The sequence below is a fragment of the Arvicola amphibius genome, chromosome 11, assembly GCF_903992535.2.
Source record: "Arvicola amphibius chromosome 11, mArvAmp1.2, whole genome shotgun sequence".
In the NCBI taxonomy this organism is placed as follows: domain Eukaryota; kingdom Metazoa; phylum Chordata; class Mammalia; order Rodentia; family Cricetidae; genus Arvicola; species Arvicola amphibius.
In genome coordinates, this window is record NC_052057.2 from 34,477,893 (window position 1) to 34,495,909 (window position 18,017).

The following is an 18,017-nucleotide window of genomic DNA, read 5'->3' on the forward strand; positions in this document are numbered from 1 at the left end:
CCCCTTTCTCCAAGTGCTAAATCCTCTCGAGGGAAGTTTCGATCACCAGTATCGTTAATGGGTAGTTGTCCTATCCTTTTATCTTAAGACAACCTCCTAAAAACTAACAGCAACCTAAAAAGCCCGTTCCTACGTTTCTAGACTACCTCTCTCGTTAAAGGCAGAGTCGGCAGCTTGGGGCTGGGGAGCTCAGCCCTAAGGTCCCACAGCTCGTCTATACCTGTCCCCCACCCCCTCGTTGGCTCATTCCCTGGATCCACCTTCCTTCCTCACAAGGCAGGGCGGCAGAAGCCTGTCAAACAAGTTGGGAGAGCGAGGCGGGCGTGGCTGGCAGCAGGCGGCATCCACGCTGGAAGGCCAGGGCTCCCGCGGGCCCCACAGCAGGGAGAGCTCGAGGCGGGCGGCCTTAGCTGCACACTCCCACCACCGAGGAGGAGGAGGCAGGGCGCGGGCGAGCTCGCGTCGGGCTCCGGTTAGGGGCACCGCCCAAGGGCAGCGTGGACCCGGATCCGGAGCCGAGGCATCGGGTGCAACGCAGCCCGGCTTCACGCACGGTCCCGCAGCTCTCGCTCCGTCCTGGCCTCCGCTTACGGCGTCATAGACGCGGCCGCGAGACGCTGTGGCGGGGCGCACGCGCGCAGAAGCGGGGGGGGGGGGTGGGTCGCCGGTCAGATCCCAGCGCGTGGCGCTCCGGGACCCGCGCACGCGCCCCAGCGGCGCCCCGCCCAGACGCTCGAGGACGCACGCGCGCGGCCGGCTCCTCCTCCCTGCTTTCTCCTTAGCCCCGCCCCTCCCTCACACTCTGTGGGCCAAAGCGCGGAGAGCGTGAGAGCCGGGAAGGGTGGGGCGAGGTGGGCGGGGCATCGCCCGCGCGCGCCGCCAGCAAAAGCCGGAGCCGAGAGAGCGAAGCCAGACAACGTTACCCCGCCAACAGCCAATAAGCAGCCGGCGCGGCCACGCCCCGTCCCCTCACGTGATTGGCTGCGCGCCGCCTGGTGGGCGGGCCCGGCCTCGGGCTTGGGGAGGGCAGGGGGCGGGAGGAGGAAGGCGCTGGCGGGCAGTGATGGCGGCGGGTGATGGGGACGTAAAGCTAGGCACCCTGGGGAGCAGCGGTGAGCGCGGCGGTGACGGGAGCCCTGGCGGCTCGGGAGCTACGGCGGCGGGGAGCAGTTGGGCTGCGACGCTGCTGGCCACGGGCGGGGAGATGCTGCTGAACGTGGCGCTAGTGGCGCTGGTGCTGCTGGGGGCCTACCGGCTGTGGGTGCGCTGGGGGCGGCGGGGTCTGGGCGCGGGGCCCGGGGCGGGCGAAGACAGCCCGGCCGCCACGCTACCACGCATGAAGAAACGGGACTTCAGCCTGGAGCAGCTGCGCCAGTACGACGGGGCGCGCACGCCGCGCATCCTGCTCGCGGTCAATGGGAAAGTCTTCGACGTGACCAAAGGCAGCAAGTTCTACGGCCCCGGTGAGGAATGAGGGGTGTCGGGGGTCCGGGACACCCTATCCCCGCCGCGGCCACGCACCTAGACGGCCGCCTCGTGCCTCCCTCCAGCTGCGGGCGTCGGGGGCTCCAAGGGCGCCCCGCAGACCTGCTCTCAGCGTCCCTTCCCTTCCCACCCCGTGTCTCCTCGCAGCCTTTCCTGGGGCTGAAATTCTCAAAATTCTTTGACTCTGTCACATTGGTCCTCAACCTTTCTCCTGAGCTTTCCGATTTCTGGGCTTTGTGAGGGCAAAAGGGAAAAGTGGCGACCCAAAGTTTTCGGCCCTGTGTAAGTTACAGCTTTTTACTCTGAATTGTCTGACACTTAGCTATTCTTCTCTGGACTTGTCTGCATAGAGCCAGGGTTAGGGACACGTAGTTTCAAGTTCCAACCCTCCCGGTTCTGGAGCTTGGTATAGGAACCACCTCGGACTCATTTTCTTTTTTTTTTTTTTTCTAAAAAGCCAGTTTGGGCTCCAAGATGCTTTCCAAGATTAACACTGTATGTGAGATGAGGACGAACCATAAAGTAGATCTTAATAAATAAGACTGGCAACGATATTAGCCCTGAGTGTCTGGGGTGGAGCTCATCTGCCTAGCAGGCGTGTCTCTGTCTCGTCGTCTCCTCTCTCTCTCTCTCTCTCTCTCTCTCTCTCTCTCTCTCTCTCTCTCTCTCTCTCTCTCTCTCTCTCTCTCTCTCTCTCTCTCGCTGTAGTAAGATAAGTGTTCAAATACCCGTTGATAATGAATTATTCTGTTTCCTTTTAGCAGAACTGAGAGGGTGGCCTGAAAGAGTCAAAAACTTTTGACCGCCCCTGCCATGCACTGGTTCTCCAAATTAGAGGGTTTTGTTTTGTAACTTTTGTTTTCAGAAAACTATGTGTAGGGTAGTTGCTGTAGAAGCCCTTTTACAGTGTAGTGGTAATGTTTCAGATTACACAAATAAGCGACAGACTAGGGGAATCTGTTGGTAGTCCATAAAATTGAGCAATATTGTGAGTCCTGGTTATGCAGTGATTAATATTAAGCTTTAAGGAGGGGGCGGGAGGAGGGAGAGAGAGAGAGCAGGTACAATAAGAATAAAGCAAGAACCAAAAGTGACCCATCACTGGAAGGACTACATCCAGCTTTTAAACAAGTTTTCCTTTTAATTTTGTTAGTGCACGTGATTTATTGACACTGAATATGCTTCTGATTTCAGCTTAGCTGGATGCTATTTTAGAAATGTTTGGGTTTGTTGATTGGATTAGAGGTAAGAAACTGGAGTGCTTGGTGTTGGCTCTGTTTATTTCTTAGCGTGTATTTCATTACGTATATATGTAGATGTATAGATATTCTGGATGTATAAACAAATACCACATGCCTCCTTCCATGCTTCCATCAACGTCAGTGGTTAATACTTTTTTTGTTTAAAAGCATGTTGAACAAGAGACTAGGACAAAAGTATATTATTTACACAGACCAAGTCAAATAAACTTTTTAAAGTCAAGGATTTACACAGATTTTTGTACCTAGTTACAGCCTTTCCCTCAGTTGCATTATAAAGTGTGTTCAGTGGTTAAAGATTGTCTAGAGTACTTGTTAAAAGAACCATTATTAGTCCTCACGCATTAGGAAAGAGACCATTTGGGCAGCCTCCAGGTGTAAATGTGTGGCAGAAGTTAGACTAAGAGTAAGAGCTGTGTAAGTTGGGGCTCTGGCTTGAGCACTGAAGGCATTCTTCAGATGCTAGTGAAGAACCACCCTGGTGCACCCTCGAGTCAGAGGCAGGTGACTCTGTGAGTTCCAGGCCAGTTGGGGTTGCATAGTGAGACCCTGTCCAAGACAAAAAGAATAGAGAATGTCTTTGTTCTGATGCACAATTATTTTATTACAGGTATCAGTATACAACCTAATAGGAATGTCTGAAAGATTTTATTATTGAGAAGAGCTTAAGTGTAGACAGAGCATCTTGGGAGCTTTGAATCTGTTGGGGTGAAATAGACAAGAGTTTGAAATATTTTCCAGGAGTCTGGATGCTGTTTTCATTTTATTCTTGAATAAGCAAGGTAAGGTAATTGTGTAGAGTTATAGTTCAGCACACAGTTCTCCTTATCTAAGCATCTTAGTAATTTGAACAACTCAGCCTAAAGTTGGAAAGCTTATTTTCTATGTCCTAACTACTATCAGTTCCCATTTTGCAGTGGTATGTTTAGGATTAATGATTGTTCTTTGAGATTTTTGCTCCACAGTACTGGACACATTCTCTTCTAGCTGTGCATCTTTAAAGTTTCACCTCTTAAAAATAAGATGAAATGGCAATACTTCAGATGTAGTTATCTGCCAGCTACTTACTAGAATGTGTTGACTTGTTGTCGGTATTGTTTTTAGTAATAGGCAGGTACTTGACTGGCTGGACAGAAAGTGTGGTCATGTAGCAAACTGCATTTCCTGGATTGGATCTACCATTTGTCATTCCTGCAGGTCTTTGGTGAAGTTGCAGAGTATCTGCCTTAGTGATGAGTCTGAGGTTTAAGTAAGCTGAAAACTCTAGGAACGTTTGACCACAAGGTTTTTGTGCACTGGTAAACAGCTTCAGGGAAAAACTTAGAGAATCCTATTACTGGTTTTTCTTTATACCTTTTTCTGGTTCCTTCCCATACAGGTTTTGGACTTCAAACATTTCATTTTCATGGCTTTATGTTCTCGCTGCCCAGTATGTAGCCCAAGCCACAAATAGATACTTAGAATTAATATTCTTTAAAATGAGTTATTTGGTAACAGGCAGCCACATGGCTAGCACACTAAGCACTGTACCTCATAGAGGGCCACACTCCTGCTTCCCAGGAGTTCCTAGTGCCCAGCATCGATTCTGGAAGCCAGTGAACAGAAGTTCACGCTCCATTTCCTGAGAATGTTTTTTTTTTATGGCTCTACAAGATATTTGTATTCTTGTTTTACATTTGTGAAAACTGGAGCTCGGAGATTTTGCCCCAAAGCACCTGTGCACTAAGTAGCCACACTGAAATCAAACCCAAGTCCAGCTGGCTCCACAGCTCATGCACCCTTCTTGTTGGCACATTATCCATGACGTCTATGCTTACATCCAGGATAGGATTTGACGATGTTAACAGTATACTGTTAGATAATTATATTGCAGCAGAGAAATTTGTGTACTTTATTTATTTATTTATTTTGGAATGGCAAAAAAGCATATAGTTGGGCTATTTGGTGTTTTCTCTTACTCATTTGTCAATATATGCCAAAGCTATAACAAACTTACCTTTTAAATTCTACTGAAAAGGAACAGGCCACATAAGTAGCCCCTTGGAGCTACCTAGTAGAAAGTTAAGGAAAGGAGCCCATGAACCTAAGCCCTTCCCCCTTTGAATCTTGTCTTCAATGTTGTTTTTCATTTAACATTTTAGTTTAGAAAACTGTGGTTTAAGCAAGAGTTGCAACATAAAGGCCAAGCCCAGCCTGACCTGCTGCATGGATCTCCCATGTTGTCACAATCCTGCTGTCATCACTGTTTCTTGCTTTGAAGCCAAGTAGGTTTGCTATTTGGGCTAGTTACCACATGCATCGTGTTAGCTACCAGTAAGATAAAGGGGACCAGCTCACATTTCTGAAGTAGCTAAGTGTGGTGGTACACACTTGAAATGCCAACGTTCTTGAGGCAGAGGCAGGAGGATGGCCTTTAGTTAGAGGGTAGATAACCAGGTTACATAGTTGAGCTCCAGGATGGCTATACTGTGAGTTCCTGTCTTGAAAAAAGCAAAGTTCACAAAAGTTTTATATTGTGCTTTATATTTAATTTATATCATTTCTATAGTATCGGTTACCTCTTATGAATTCTGCATCATTGCCTTGCTTTTAATGTTTTAGGGAACTGTATTGTATTAAATACTACAGCAAATTAAAATAACAAAATTGAGACCAGAGAATGCCTATTAAGTTTAGAAGGAACAGAACTAGTTGCATGTACTTAGCCGGTCAGGTGCTTTTCGAGGCCCTTATACCTCTGGCATACATCACTGTATAACTCTTGGTGCCTCTATCCTTTCTTAAGATCTTTACTATAAGACTTCATTTCCATTTTTAAATACTAAGAAGCAGCGCCTTAGATTCCATTACAGTAAGACATTAAATAAGGCAATTTCAGAATTGGAATTAGTCTTTGGCACAGACCAGTCCGTATCTGTGGACTTGGCATCACTTGAGGACAGGCAATAAGTGTACAGACACATCTCAGCGTGTAATTATACTCTGGTTTTTTTATGCTATGAATGAAATTAGGTTATGATCAAGGGGCTTATTTGGGTATTTAGAAGTACCTTATTTCGGTTAGATGGTTACAAAGTGTGGGGGGTTGGCCTCTTAACTGTGAACGGACCGACTGTACAGAGCTCAGGTGTGTGAGTGTTCTGAAATGGGTTATTAGCCTTACTGTACCATGGGGTGAGCACATGGAAGCCGTCTAATCAGACCTTTGTCTGTTATCTCCATTGACTGTTTAGGTTTGGTATCAACCTGTGTTTACTTGTAGTTAACTCAAGGTTTACTACTCCAGCCCTTGAAACCAACTAGTACTATTTTGTTCTTAAAATATATGTATGTATGTATGTATGTATGTATGTATGTATGTTTGGTAATTAGGACAGGAGGTGGTAGAACACACATTTAATCCCAGCACTCAGAGGTAGAGGCAGGCAGACTGGCGGATCTCTGAGTTCAAGGCTAGCCTGGTCTACAGAGCAAGTTCCAGGACAGCTAGGGCTACATAGAAACCCTGTCTTTAAAAAACAAAATGTGTGTGTGTGTAGCTAGATTTTGAATTCTCATCAGCATTTTATGTTCTCCTAGCTCAATCCCGGTCCATTTTTGTGAGTGCCATTGTTCTTTTGGTTCCACCATCGTATCTGGCCACACCTTTGTGTCTAGCAATGCTCTGAATACAGTTTAGTTGAGAAGAACTCTACTGGGGGTCTTCACTCCCCTCTACTGGAGGTATTCTCTGGTTTCCCTTCTCCTCTCTCTTTGCTGGCATGGACGAATCTGTTCCATTCTCCTGGTGATTTTGTTCAGATACGGTTTAGATGTTGACTGGCCTTTGGAACAGCTGTGTAAATTAGGTTTTCTTCTTGTTGTGTCTCTTGAAGATACCTTACTGCCACTTGACAGATTTTTCTTCCTGTTAATGCTTAGATGAACCTGGGCCTCAAGCATTTAGGCATTTAGGGCAGATACAGCAATTCTCACCTGTGTCCCCATAGCCCTGGAAGGTTTTTTCTTTGTAGGAGATGTGGAAACATGTGTGTGTGTCTGTGTGTGTGCGCATGTGCATCACATTTATGTAAGTCCTATGGAATCCAGCAAAAGGAGTCAGATCCCCCAGAGCTGCCCAGTGTGGTGCTGAGTGGAACTCCGGTCTTTACAGTGTGGTTGCCTTTTTGAAAATTTACTATTTCCTCTGCCTCCCTGACTGCTGGGATAAAGGCATGCGCCACCACCACCTAACTGAAAATTTACTACTACTTAGCCAGGTGTGGTGGTGCACACCTTTAATCCCAGCACCCAGAAATGCAGAGGTGGGTGGAACTCTGAGTTTGAGGCCAACCTGGACTACAAACTGAGTTCCAGGACAGCTAGAGCTGCTACACAGAGAAACCCTGTCTAGGGGCGAGGGTGGGGGCGGAGTTACTATTTCTTACACCTCAATTTTTCTTGGAGTTCTGTCTTCAATTTACTAAAAGGCCTGAACTTCTTTTCACTGGTAGGAAAACGGCCTGTGCTTATCTGTCCTTGTTCGGGAGTAATGATACGAGGTCAGCATATGAAATTGTATGCTGGATTCTTATTAAGCCTTCACTTGAGTAGTTTGTGCACTGCCTTCTGGGTGTTAAGTTTGCTTCGACAGTGCTCTCCCCTATTCTGTTGTGGTTGACATGTTTTTCTCTATCTCCAGTCCTGTTCTGTTGTGTATATGTCTGCATACTGCATGTGGAAGGCAAAGGTGAGCAGCAGTGTCTTCTTTAGCCTCTCTCCACCTTAGTTTTCGAGACAAGGTCTCACTGATTTAGTTTAGCTAGGCTGCCAGCAAGCTATGGGAATCTGTTTGTGTTCTTGCCAGACTTAAGTTATAGGCACACACCTGGCCTTCTGTGCGAGATCCACACTCAGGTCCTCACACTTGTGCAACAATCAGTTCACTGGCTAAGATTGTTACATGCTGGATTCTGCTGAAAGTCCATGCAAGCTGTCATCTGTCCATTTTAGAGCACATAAACCTGCCTTTAAGTTATTGTGCCCTCATTCTCTCTTCCATCCCCCTGGAAGAGAAGTAGATGTATATGCATATTAACTTCCCACCTGTTCTTCATGACTGTCTTCTTTATGTTCTGTGTCTTAGTTTCTTTTGGTTTTTTTTCGAGACAGGGTTTTCTCTTGAAGCCTGTCCTGGAACTAGCTCTTATAGACCAGGCTGGCCTCGAGATCTGCCCGCCCCTGCCTCCCCAGTGCTGAGATTAGAGGCAGGCACCACCACAGCCTGGCTAAGTTTCTGATAACCTTAAGCAGCTTGAGTCTTCCTTTGCCCGTCTTGGTTTGTTCTTGGGGCACGAGTGTGTCTGCTCACCCGGTGGTGCTTGCTTCATGTAGTTGTCGTTCTTGCTGCACTGTCTTTCCCATTCTTTGTTTCTTGTCCGTATCCTGGCGTTTCCATGCTGTCAGTTGTGGGTGTGCTACTGTAGGGTGCTTTGAAGTACATCCCAAAATAAGGTCTTGTATGTAAGGTTTTTTATGATAAAATTTTCAAAGATAATACATGGACTGAAAACCCAAGGACTTGGGAAAAGGAAGAATCTTCCCGAGAGTCCCTTAGTGCCTCTCTGAGGTGGAAATGGATCAGGGTGGGTGTCGCAGGGCTGTGCTGTGTAGGTCAAAGCATCTGAACCAGAGTCCTATTTCCCCACACTTAATTATAGCATACTGTACATCCCTTGAGCAGTATCACAATCCCAAGATCCTTTCGTATCACTCACATCATATAGAAGCTATCTCATTAACCCTGTGTGTGAGCATGTGAATTTTCCCCGTCTCTTAGCAGTGGTGCTGTGAGAGGCAGCCTTGTGCCAATGTTGTAGATGTCGATAAAACTGCATCCTAGAAGCAGAATCACCAAGGCTGACAGTGTGGCTGTGCTTGGTGTGGGGACTTCATTTGGATTTGCCTGCCATCCAGAGAGCTCAACCTATGTACTTCTCATCCTTGCCAAAAACGTGATGCTTTAAACTGCTTGCTCTTTGTAAGTCTGAGGTTGAAACAGCTTCCAGTCATTTCTCTTATTTTGAGTGAGAGAGAGAGAGAGAGAGAGAGAGAGAGAGAGAGAGAGAGAGAGAGAGAGAGAGAGAGAGAGTTGAAAGGGGTGGCAGGGGAGGGAGAGAGACAGAGAATACAGGCATAGGTGTGCATGCATATGGAGGCCAGAGGCCAACCTTGAATGTCATTCCTCAGTTGCTGTCTGTCTGTCTGCCTTTTTTTTTGTATCAGGCAGGACCTGTCTCCAGTGTAGAACTCAGTGAGTGAGGAGCCTTGCTGGCTAGTGGAACACAGGGGATTAGCCTTTCTCCACTCCGCGTGCTGGGATTGCAAACATTCCACCACACTCGCCTTTATAATTTTCAATGTCCATTCCAGGGATTGAACTTGGGCTTTTTTTTTTTTAGCATATTTTTAACTTTTTTTTTTTTTTTTTTTAGAGAATGTGTGTGCAAGTGCACACAAGCAGGCACGCCATGGTGCACATGTAGAGCTCACAGAACAACTTGCTGGAGTGATTACTTTCTTCCATGCAGTGCCCAGTTTGTTGAATTCAGGCCATGAGGCTTGGCAACAAGTGAGTTCCTGCTGAACCATCTTGATTGCAGGGCAAGCATTTTAAAAACTAAACTATCTCCCTAGCCCAAAATTTCGCATCTTTAAAGAAAACTGAGTCACTTTATTTCCTTTTCCACATAGGTTTGTTTTATAGTGTTGGCCACATTTTTCAAGTGATAGTCATCATTTCAGCATTTGCTGCAAATCTTTGCCACTTAATGTATAGCTGGGGTTTGGTTTTTGGCTTGGATTTATTTGTCTGCTTTGAATTTTTAAACTTATGTGTATGGTATTTGGCTGCATGTGTGCCTGCACTGTGTGTATGCTGGGTGCCTTGTGGAGGGCAGAAGAGGGGATCAGATCTCCTGGACTGGAGTTACAGTGTAAGCTGCCATGTGGGTGGTGGGAATAGAACCCATGCCCTCTGGATCAGTCGCCTCTTAACTGCTGAACCACCTCTCCAACCCTCATTGTTGTGTTGATGTTTTATTATCTGTATGTATGATGTGTGTTCGTGAATTACGGTGCTCGGTATATGTATGGAGGTTTCTAGGTCAATTTTTAGGAATCCATTCTCCTCCTGTCATGGGATCTGGGTATCAGAATTCAGGTCATCAGTGAGCTTGGTGCATGTTTATGTCTGCTGTGTTCCTCATCAGCCCTGCATAGTATTTTTACCTTTGCATGTGTGCGTGTGTGTGTGTGTGAGAGAGAGAGAGAGAGAGAAAGAGAGAGAGAGACAGACAGACAGACAGACAGACACACACACACACACACACTAGGGATTGGCCCCTCCCTTCCTTGACAAGCACTCTACCGCATCGTCTATCTCTGTACAGTGTTTTAAACCACAAATTTGTGGTTTTATATACTTATCTTTTATGTCTAGGTTATGTCTCATACTTACGCCTTCCTTTCCCTTCCTTTTGTCCTCATTCTACTTTGGGGTGTGTGTGTGTGTGTGTGTGTGTGTGTGTGTGTGTGTGTGTTTTAATCTGTATTCACCATGTAAGACATGCACAGGCTCTTTTTCTTATTTAACATGATGATTCTCCAGTTTGCCCTTTTCCTGTAGATGATGCATGTTTCTGTGTGCTCAAGCCTTCCGGTTGGACATTCAGAGACAAGGTGGGATTTTCAGTCACATGAAACATCTAATTTGGTCTCAATTTTAGCCCTATGAAATACTTGCTCTGTGTTGGGTTTGAAGCATCAGTGTGTTACTTGGTGGGTGGCCCCTCCAGCATACAGTCTTTTTTTTTTTCTTTTTTATTTTCCAAGACAGGGTTTCTCTTTCTAGTCCTGGCAGTCCTGGAACTCGCTTTGTATACCAGACTGACCTAGAACTTGCAGAGATCCACCTGCCTCTGCCTCCCAAGTGCTGGAATTAAAGTCATACACCACCACTGTGCAGCCGTGTCTTGTCTTCTTGACAGAAATATTCTTCAGCTTTGCTGTACTAACCCTGAAAGTCCTGAAGCTTCCCAGATTAGAGTGGAAAGTATCTCTATACATTTACAGCAGCTTTATAGATATCAGTTTCAAGCTGTGGAAATAACTTATGGAATATTTTTCCTTTATCATCCTACAGTCATAGATTTTACTTACCACATTTTCTGTTTGTTATTTTATATTATTGTTTCATATGAGCGTGGCATATGCATGTGGTTTGCTACCATGTGTCACACATTCTATACAATTGTATCAAAAATAAGCAGCTTTAGGGTTTAGTAACTAAAAAGCTGATTGACTTTTGTTTCAGATTTTTTTTTTCTTATTTTGTCTGCCCAGGCAGACCTCAAATTCACAATCCTACTGCCTTCACTGCCAGAATGCTGAGATTATAAATGTGCTGTCTACACCCAGCCAAGTTTATTGATCCTGAACTTTAGAAAAATCTTAAAAGCAGACTGATTTTGTGAGTTTGAGGCCACACAGTGTTGTGTAATGAGGCCTTGTCTTTTTTAAAAAAAATGAGGAAGAGAAAATAGTCAAAGATGTATCTAGTCTTAACCTGTGGAGCATCCTACCTTAGCCAAGCCTCCCTTGAACATATTCATATCACCTACGTTAGCCCACAGTTGAACACACTCACCTTACGTAAAGCCATTTGACACTACAGTGTTTGGTATCTGGTGTAATTTATTGAATTCTCCATCCCATGGCTGCTTGGGATCTGCACTGAGTGTTCTACCTGTTGCTAGTCCAGGGAGCGGTCAAAATTCCAAGCATATTCAGCATCATAAAGGCAAAGGATGTTAGGTTAGCCAATTACTTGGTTGGGGATCGTTTTAATAATGTCTAAAGAAGTCTTGACACTTAGAATACTGCATTTGCTTTTTTGGTAAACTGTACCACAGAGGCTAACACTAGATCAGATTTGCTTTTCTTGGGTAGCTCCCATTTCTGTTGTTTTGTTTTGTGAGCAGCCATGTGTACTTAGCAAAATACTATTGTGATATCTTTATTTGTTGTGGAAGCTATCTCAGGGGGGAAGGAATAGCTGCTTGTGTTAGAAATGTAGGAAAGTATCTTTTTGTTTGCCATCAAATCCTCCTTGAGGAGCTGCCCAATTCCAACCCTACTTCTTCAATGGCTTTACAGCATGGAGCAGAGAGCTTGTAAGCCAAGGCCTGTGCAGCAGGAGATGCTTCCACAGAAGTCTGTTTGTAAAGGGGACACTTAATATAGTTTAGGGAGGACAGGGATAGATTACTCATTGTTTTCCTTTAACGAGTTGACAGAAGCCCAGTTTTATCTACAATTTACTTAGCAATGAAAAGATTAGCAAAATTGACCCTTCCTTATAAAAGCTGACAGAAATGTACTTGAGCCCACTGGTGTGTAGACTAACATACTCAAAGACTAGGGGTTTTCTGTGGCGGGCTTGTTTTTGTGGTGATGAGGCTGCAGTGTCGTTGTGCTTGCTGTTCGTGTAGGCACTGATCATCTCTCCCACCTGTGCCCCGCAGACAGGCAAGAGGAGTGCAAGGTCAACTCTACAGAGAGTGAGCTCTGGAAGGCCAACCAGATGTTGCTTTCTGACAGTAGTGAGAAGTGGAACGAGCTGAGGCAGCAGCAGTGAGTGGAGGAGCACTTGCATGGAGTGCGCCTCTACCCTCAGTGTTCTCCGCACAAATGCTCAGAGCTTGTGGGGCCTCGGCTTTCCAGAGACACCGTGTTTGGAGTGGTGAGGAAGGAGGGGTAGTGTCCTGCTTCTGCCAGTGACTCTGGGTGAGCCGCTGAATTCTGTGTTCTCATTTTTTAATCTGCCAAGTGGAGGAAAAAAGCAAAATCTATTCCTCCTTCATGAAATCCTGAAAGACCAAAGTGTGAAGTTACTGGGAAACTCTTTAAATTAGAGATTGTCATTTCCTCCTCAAGGTTGTTGCTCTTGTGTTGTTTTTATTATTTCTTCTTTGATTCATTTGCCACCGTTTTAAGCTGATAGGCTTTGGTCATCTTTGTTTCCAAGAACCAAAAGGCCCACCTTTGCTCGGTGTTCTTGTCTGCTCACACGTCTCCTTGAATGTCAGTTGAGAGCATAGCAAAATTTGAAAGTCATGTATGTTGACCAATGGTAGTATCTGTTTTCTTATAGAAGACACATTTAAGGGAGCATAACAATGTTTTATTATTGAGAGAATAATTAAATCATGGGTACATCCATTCAGTAAGAAAAAATTTAGCCATTTAGTTATAATTTGTGATAATACCTATAAGTGACATGGAGAATGCTTAGTAATTCAAGAGGCAGGTGCTGCACGCCTGCCACCTGTGGCCAGGCCTAAACCAGGTACTGCACACCTGCCACCTGTGGCCAGGCCTAAACCAGCTGCTTGAAAACTCCTGAGAAAGCCGTTCTCGCTCCATGTAACGGACCTTTCCAAGAATGAACTCCTACCCAGTCATGTTTCCAATGAAGTACAGTCAGCAATTCAAATTCCTCCTCATAGTGAAGCGCTCTGTGTAGGTGCTGTCTCATTTCCTGTCTCAAAGGCGCAAGTTTCTGATGTCAGGAGTTTCCTAAATGCGAGCAGATGCGAGCGTCATCTTTCCCTCAGACACCAAGGCATTTTCACTCTTGTTTTCCTAGTTGGGCAATAATTTATTCTCATAAGTCCCTTTATTAATTAATAGCTTCCATGGACCTGGGAGGTGGCTTAGTGGATAAAAGCCCCTGCCTGGCCTAGGTTGAGGCCCAAGTCCTTGGACTATACTTACACTGTGGCATATCTTTTACACACAAACATGTATACACATACGCAAGATACATTTTTGGGTTTTGTTTTGTGTTGTGTTGGTTTTTGTTTTGTTTTTTTTTTTTTAAGAGTCAATCTTAAGCCAGTAACTGGCTGCTCATGAGGGTAAACCTCTAATTATGGTTTAAAACTGTTTCCGTTACCTCAGGATGACTTCTGTTATCTGTGAAGGAAGCTCAGAAACTCAAAAGAAATTGTCATTTGTAAAATCATATTTTGGAAATCTTATTATTTAAATATTTCTGAAACATTTTAAACAGAAAGATCTCTTTGGCCCCTTCTGCAGTATGAGATGCAAACAGTTCAGTCTTAAACAATTTCTGTTGTAGGGTGGAGAGGTGGCTCTGGCAGTTAGGTACTTGGTAGATGATTGTGAGACACTGACTTCATATCTCCCGCATCTACATTAAAAGCAAGGTCCCATGTTGGGGAGGGGTGGAGGGGTTCCTGGAGCTGTCTGACCAGCAGTAGAGCCACATCAGTGAGACAAGCTGCCTCATGAAGTGAGCAGGAGGTTGAGACCCCTGGCATCGGTGCACACATCAACACCAACATAGTTTGTAAGCTCCTTTTTTGTTTTGAGAATTTCATACAGGAACACGATGTGGTTGGTCACACCCATTGCCTCCCTTACAATTCCTTCCCTATCCCACAACTTTGTGATCCCAATTTAGTGTGCTTTTTAAATACCCACTACATCCATGTGGCTCTGTCGGTGAGGGCATGGGTGTGGGGCCACCTACTGGAGCATGAGGAACCTCATGGGCTGCATCCCACTGATCCTCCTCTCCCAGTGAACAAGGTTCCGGGTATCAGACATGAATTTATTGTTAGTAAAAAAAAAAAAAAGAAAGAAAGAAAAGAAGCTTTACTTAGGTACCAGGGAAATTTCCAACAAATGTGATTATCTCTCCAGTGTCTCCATATTTCAAAATTGAGGCTGTGCACCGAATGCACATCATGGAGAGGACCCCGGTGTTTAGACACACCTTAAGATGGCGTTAGACTCTGAGCTGTCTCTTTGTTTTTCAGCGGGCCCATATGGGATCTTTGCTGGCAGGGACGCCTCCAGGGGGCTGGCGACATTCTGCCTGGATAAGGACGCGCTTAGAGATGAGTACGACGACCTCTCGGACTTGAACGCAGTGCAGATGGAGAGTGTTCGAGAATGGGAAATGCAGTTTAAAGGTATCGTTGTTAGGAAAACTGAACATACGCTTTTGTACATACTTTATAGACACCTCCTAGTTTTGCTTCTATCATTATTAGGATGTATTTTAATTAATAAGACTGTTACGTGTGACAATTAGGTTGAAAGTCCATATTTGAAAATATATTTAGGACCAGGTGTGGCACGTGCCTATGAGCCCAACAGCCTCAAACTGTGATGCTTTTACTAGTCTTCTAAGACTTGTTATTAGGGAATAGTTCTGTTTTGCTAAATACAGGCTTGTATTTAAAACAAGCTCAAGGGCTAGAGCATAGCAATGTAGTAGATTGCATGATCTCCTTGTGCCATGGGTTCCATCCCAGTGCCTTGAGAACTACCACAACCAGGAACAACCGCAAATGAGTAAGTGATATCAACATTAATGATAATGTATTGCAACATGAGTTGATTTAATTAATTTAAACTAAACTCTTAATGTTTAGTAAAGAAGGATTACTAAGCCATCTCAGTAGTAGTTTTTACCTCCTGTGTGGTGTGCCTGAGCCATTTGTCTCCTGCTGAGTCTTTGGAGTGGCTCATTGGGCTTCTTGGCACCTATCTTGGTTCTCCCGTGTGTAGAGCCCACTGCTCACCCTTTCCACAGCTAATTCACTTGGTTTAATTCTTAGCCCAGGTTTTCCTTTCAGACAGAAAGTATGTTTTACCTGCATACAAGGTTCTAAACTAAATACTTGACACATGAAGTAAGCAAAGTAACAGATCTAAGGGAAGAGCTCAGTGTGGGAAAACATGAAGATGTGGTGGGGGCCTTTGCAGAGCCTGCAGAGAGCCTCATCCCTACTTCTTTGTCTTTGGATTTTTCTCTCCAGAATATTCCTCCAATCTGTTTACCCTCTGGTTCTCCACCTCATAGGCTCTGTGGCTACCACCACCCCATCTTCCTTCAGCCCAAGAAAGTCTCCTTCTGCACGGTTAATATTCCAAAACATTAGCCATGGAGTTTTGTAATCCACTGTTCGAATGACTAAGAAATTTCCAATTATATATGTGCATATGTTTGTTTGTGTAGCATAGATTGACCTCAGACTCAGCAGGCCCAGTCCTGGGACTGTGTGTATGAACTACTATATCTGATTATAATATTTTAGCTACGATATTTTAAGTTATTAAGTAAGAGTTAAAAGAATTGGATGCAGAAGCAGGTGGATCTCTGTGAGTTCGAGGCCAGCCTGGTCTACAGAGTGAGTTCCAGGACAGCCAGAGTTACACAGAGGAACCTGTCTTGAAACAAAAACAAAACAGCAAAAAGTTCAGAGAGCTGGACTGATAGAACTCAGAGGTAGGCACTTGTATAAAGCCTGAGGTCAGTCCTAGCACCGCAAAAACAAACAGCCACATTCCAAGGCTTCATGTTAGCAAAGCCATGCTGGACAGCTCCAAGATGGCCCATGCATGACTGCTGCTAAGACCCACTAACACTGAGCTCCCCTTCAAAGAGCAGTCCTAAACCTTGTCAGTTCCTGTGGCCTTCTGTTTGGGCCTTACATGCATATAAATGAAGCACTGGGGGAATTTAGCTGCTGTATGTCTTAAGAGGCAAGTGCCATCTTGAAGTACAGTGAATCATGAAGTGAATTTAACCATTACTGACTTTCTTTTGGTGTATCTTTCAGAAAAATATGATTATGTAGGCAGACTCCTAAAGCCAGGGGAAGAACCGTCAGAGTACACAGACGAAGAGGACACCAAGGATCACAGTAAACAGGACTGAACTTTGTGAACAACCAAAGCCAGGGGCCTTCAGAACTACAACTCTTACTCCTTTCAGAGGACGGCCAGTCTTGGGTGGCACACCTGCTGTGAGGAACACTTGGCCCGAGTGTACCCGATAATGAGCTTCCCTGTGGAGATCTGAATAGGAGCATTGTTTGTGCTGCCGGATGAATTTGTTGCAGTTGTTTGTAATGTCTGGTGGGCTCTCATCCTGACAAGGAGACAGGGCCTTAACTGCAAGAAAGTCACCAGGTTATTTTCACACCTCCCCTCCTCTCTCTTTTCTCTTCCTTCCCTTTCCCTCTTCCCTCTTCCCCTTCCTCTCTCTGCCTTCCTGTCCCCCACCCCTTTTAAAACAAAACAAAAAGTATCAAAGACAACCAGATAGGTATTTGCTACTCAAGTGTGTAGCTCTCTGAAACAGCAAGGGACCCTGTTTCACAGGCTGTTTTATTTGTGTTAAGGGAAGAGCCTTGGGCAGGGAGTCGTGGTTGCACATTCGTTTAAGAAGTCCAGGCTACTGAAACATTAAAAGTGATTTCCCGAACTTTTTTATTTTGGGGCTTTGTCAGGGAAGAGGGAAAAACTTCCTTCTAAGAAAGGTTTGGAAATTAGAGGGATTTCCAGTGGATTGAAGCAAGCAGTTCCCTAGCTAAGATAATTTGAGACCAGTTTTATTTTCTTCCCTTCCTTCCACTAGGTCAAATCAATATTAATTGTGCCTTATTTCACTTCCATAAACTTGAATTATTTTTAGGAAAAGCCCCTCTGTGAATTGAGAAGTCACTACAAGCAGCATTGAGACTGAGGTTGCTGTCATTCTGTGTGTGGACTGTGAGAAGAACACTCAGTGTTAACTGCCATGTGTATACACACACATAGCTAGCGTTGTGATGGCCAAATGTGTCCCCTATGCTTTTTGTTTTTCTTCAAGAAAACGTGAAAAATCAACAACTCTTTCCCCAGCAGCTGCCTAAATTTAGGAGTCTGCCCCTCACATGTCGCCGGTGTGGGTGCGTGGGCCGTGGTGTGAATGTCCGTGTGGGTGAGTCTGGATGCGTGTGAGAGCACCTTGGAAGGGACTCTTTCTGCGATGCTGTAAATACGAGTACCGTTTTAATAAAGCATGTACAGTAAACCAAACGCACTCGAGTCGGGAGCCAGTGTGTCATATACTAATAAGACTGCGTTTGATTCAGGATGAGGAAAACCTCTTGGAAATGAAAATCGGCACTGGTTAGCCAAGCTCTACATATACCATGTTCAGTGTAACTTTGAGGCAATTCCACCTTGGTGGACACTCCCGCTGTGGGGTCATTCAGGTAGGAGGTGATGTATTACAGCGCACACATTTGTACTTGGTGGGACACTCCTTCTGTGAGGTCGTTTGGGTAGGAGGTGATGTATTACAGTGCACACATTTGTATTTAGGCTTCGCTGCCGCTGGTTATGCCGGCAGCAGTGACATAAAAACAG

At 45.1% G+C, this 18,017-nt stretch overlaps 1 protein-coding gene across 1 annotated transcript; it reads left to right on the forward strand.

The window, feature by feature from the left end:
- Window positions 1–1,041: 1,041 nt before the first annotated feature.
- On the forward strand, window positions 1,042–17,684 carry Pgrmc2 (progesterone receptor membrane component 2). Its single transcript, XM_038346953.2, has 3 exons — window positions 1,042–1,463; window positions 14,630–14,785; window positions 16,442–17,684. Exons 1-3 carry the CDS (start codon window positions 1,064–1,066, stop codon window positions 16,537–16,539), a joined length of 654 nt encoding a protein of 217 aa, XP_038202881.1. The 5' UTR covers window positions 1,042–1,063; the 3' UTR covers window positions 16,540–17,684.
- Window positions 17,685–18,017: the final 333 nt, after the last annotated feature.

Coding starts and splice junctions, on each gene's coding strand:
- Pgrmc2 (XM_038346953.2), top strand. CDS start 1,064: ATGGCGGCGGGTGATGGGGACGTAAAGCTAGGCACCCTGGGGAGCAGC. Junction 1,464..14,629: donor CAGCAAGTTCTACGGCCCCG/GTGAGGAATGAG, acceptor TTTGTTTTTCAG/CGGGCCCATATGGGATCTTT. Junction 14,786..16,441: donor ATGGGAAATGCAGTTTAAAG/GTATCGTTGTTA, acceptor TGTATCTTTCAG/AAAAATATGATTATGTAGGC.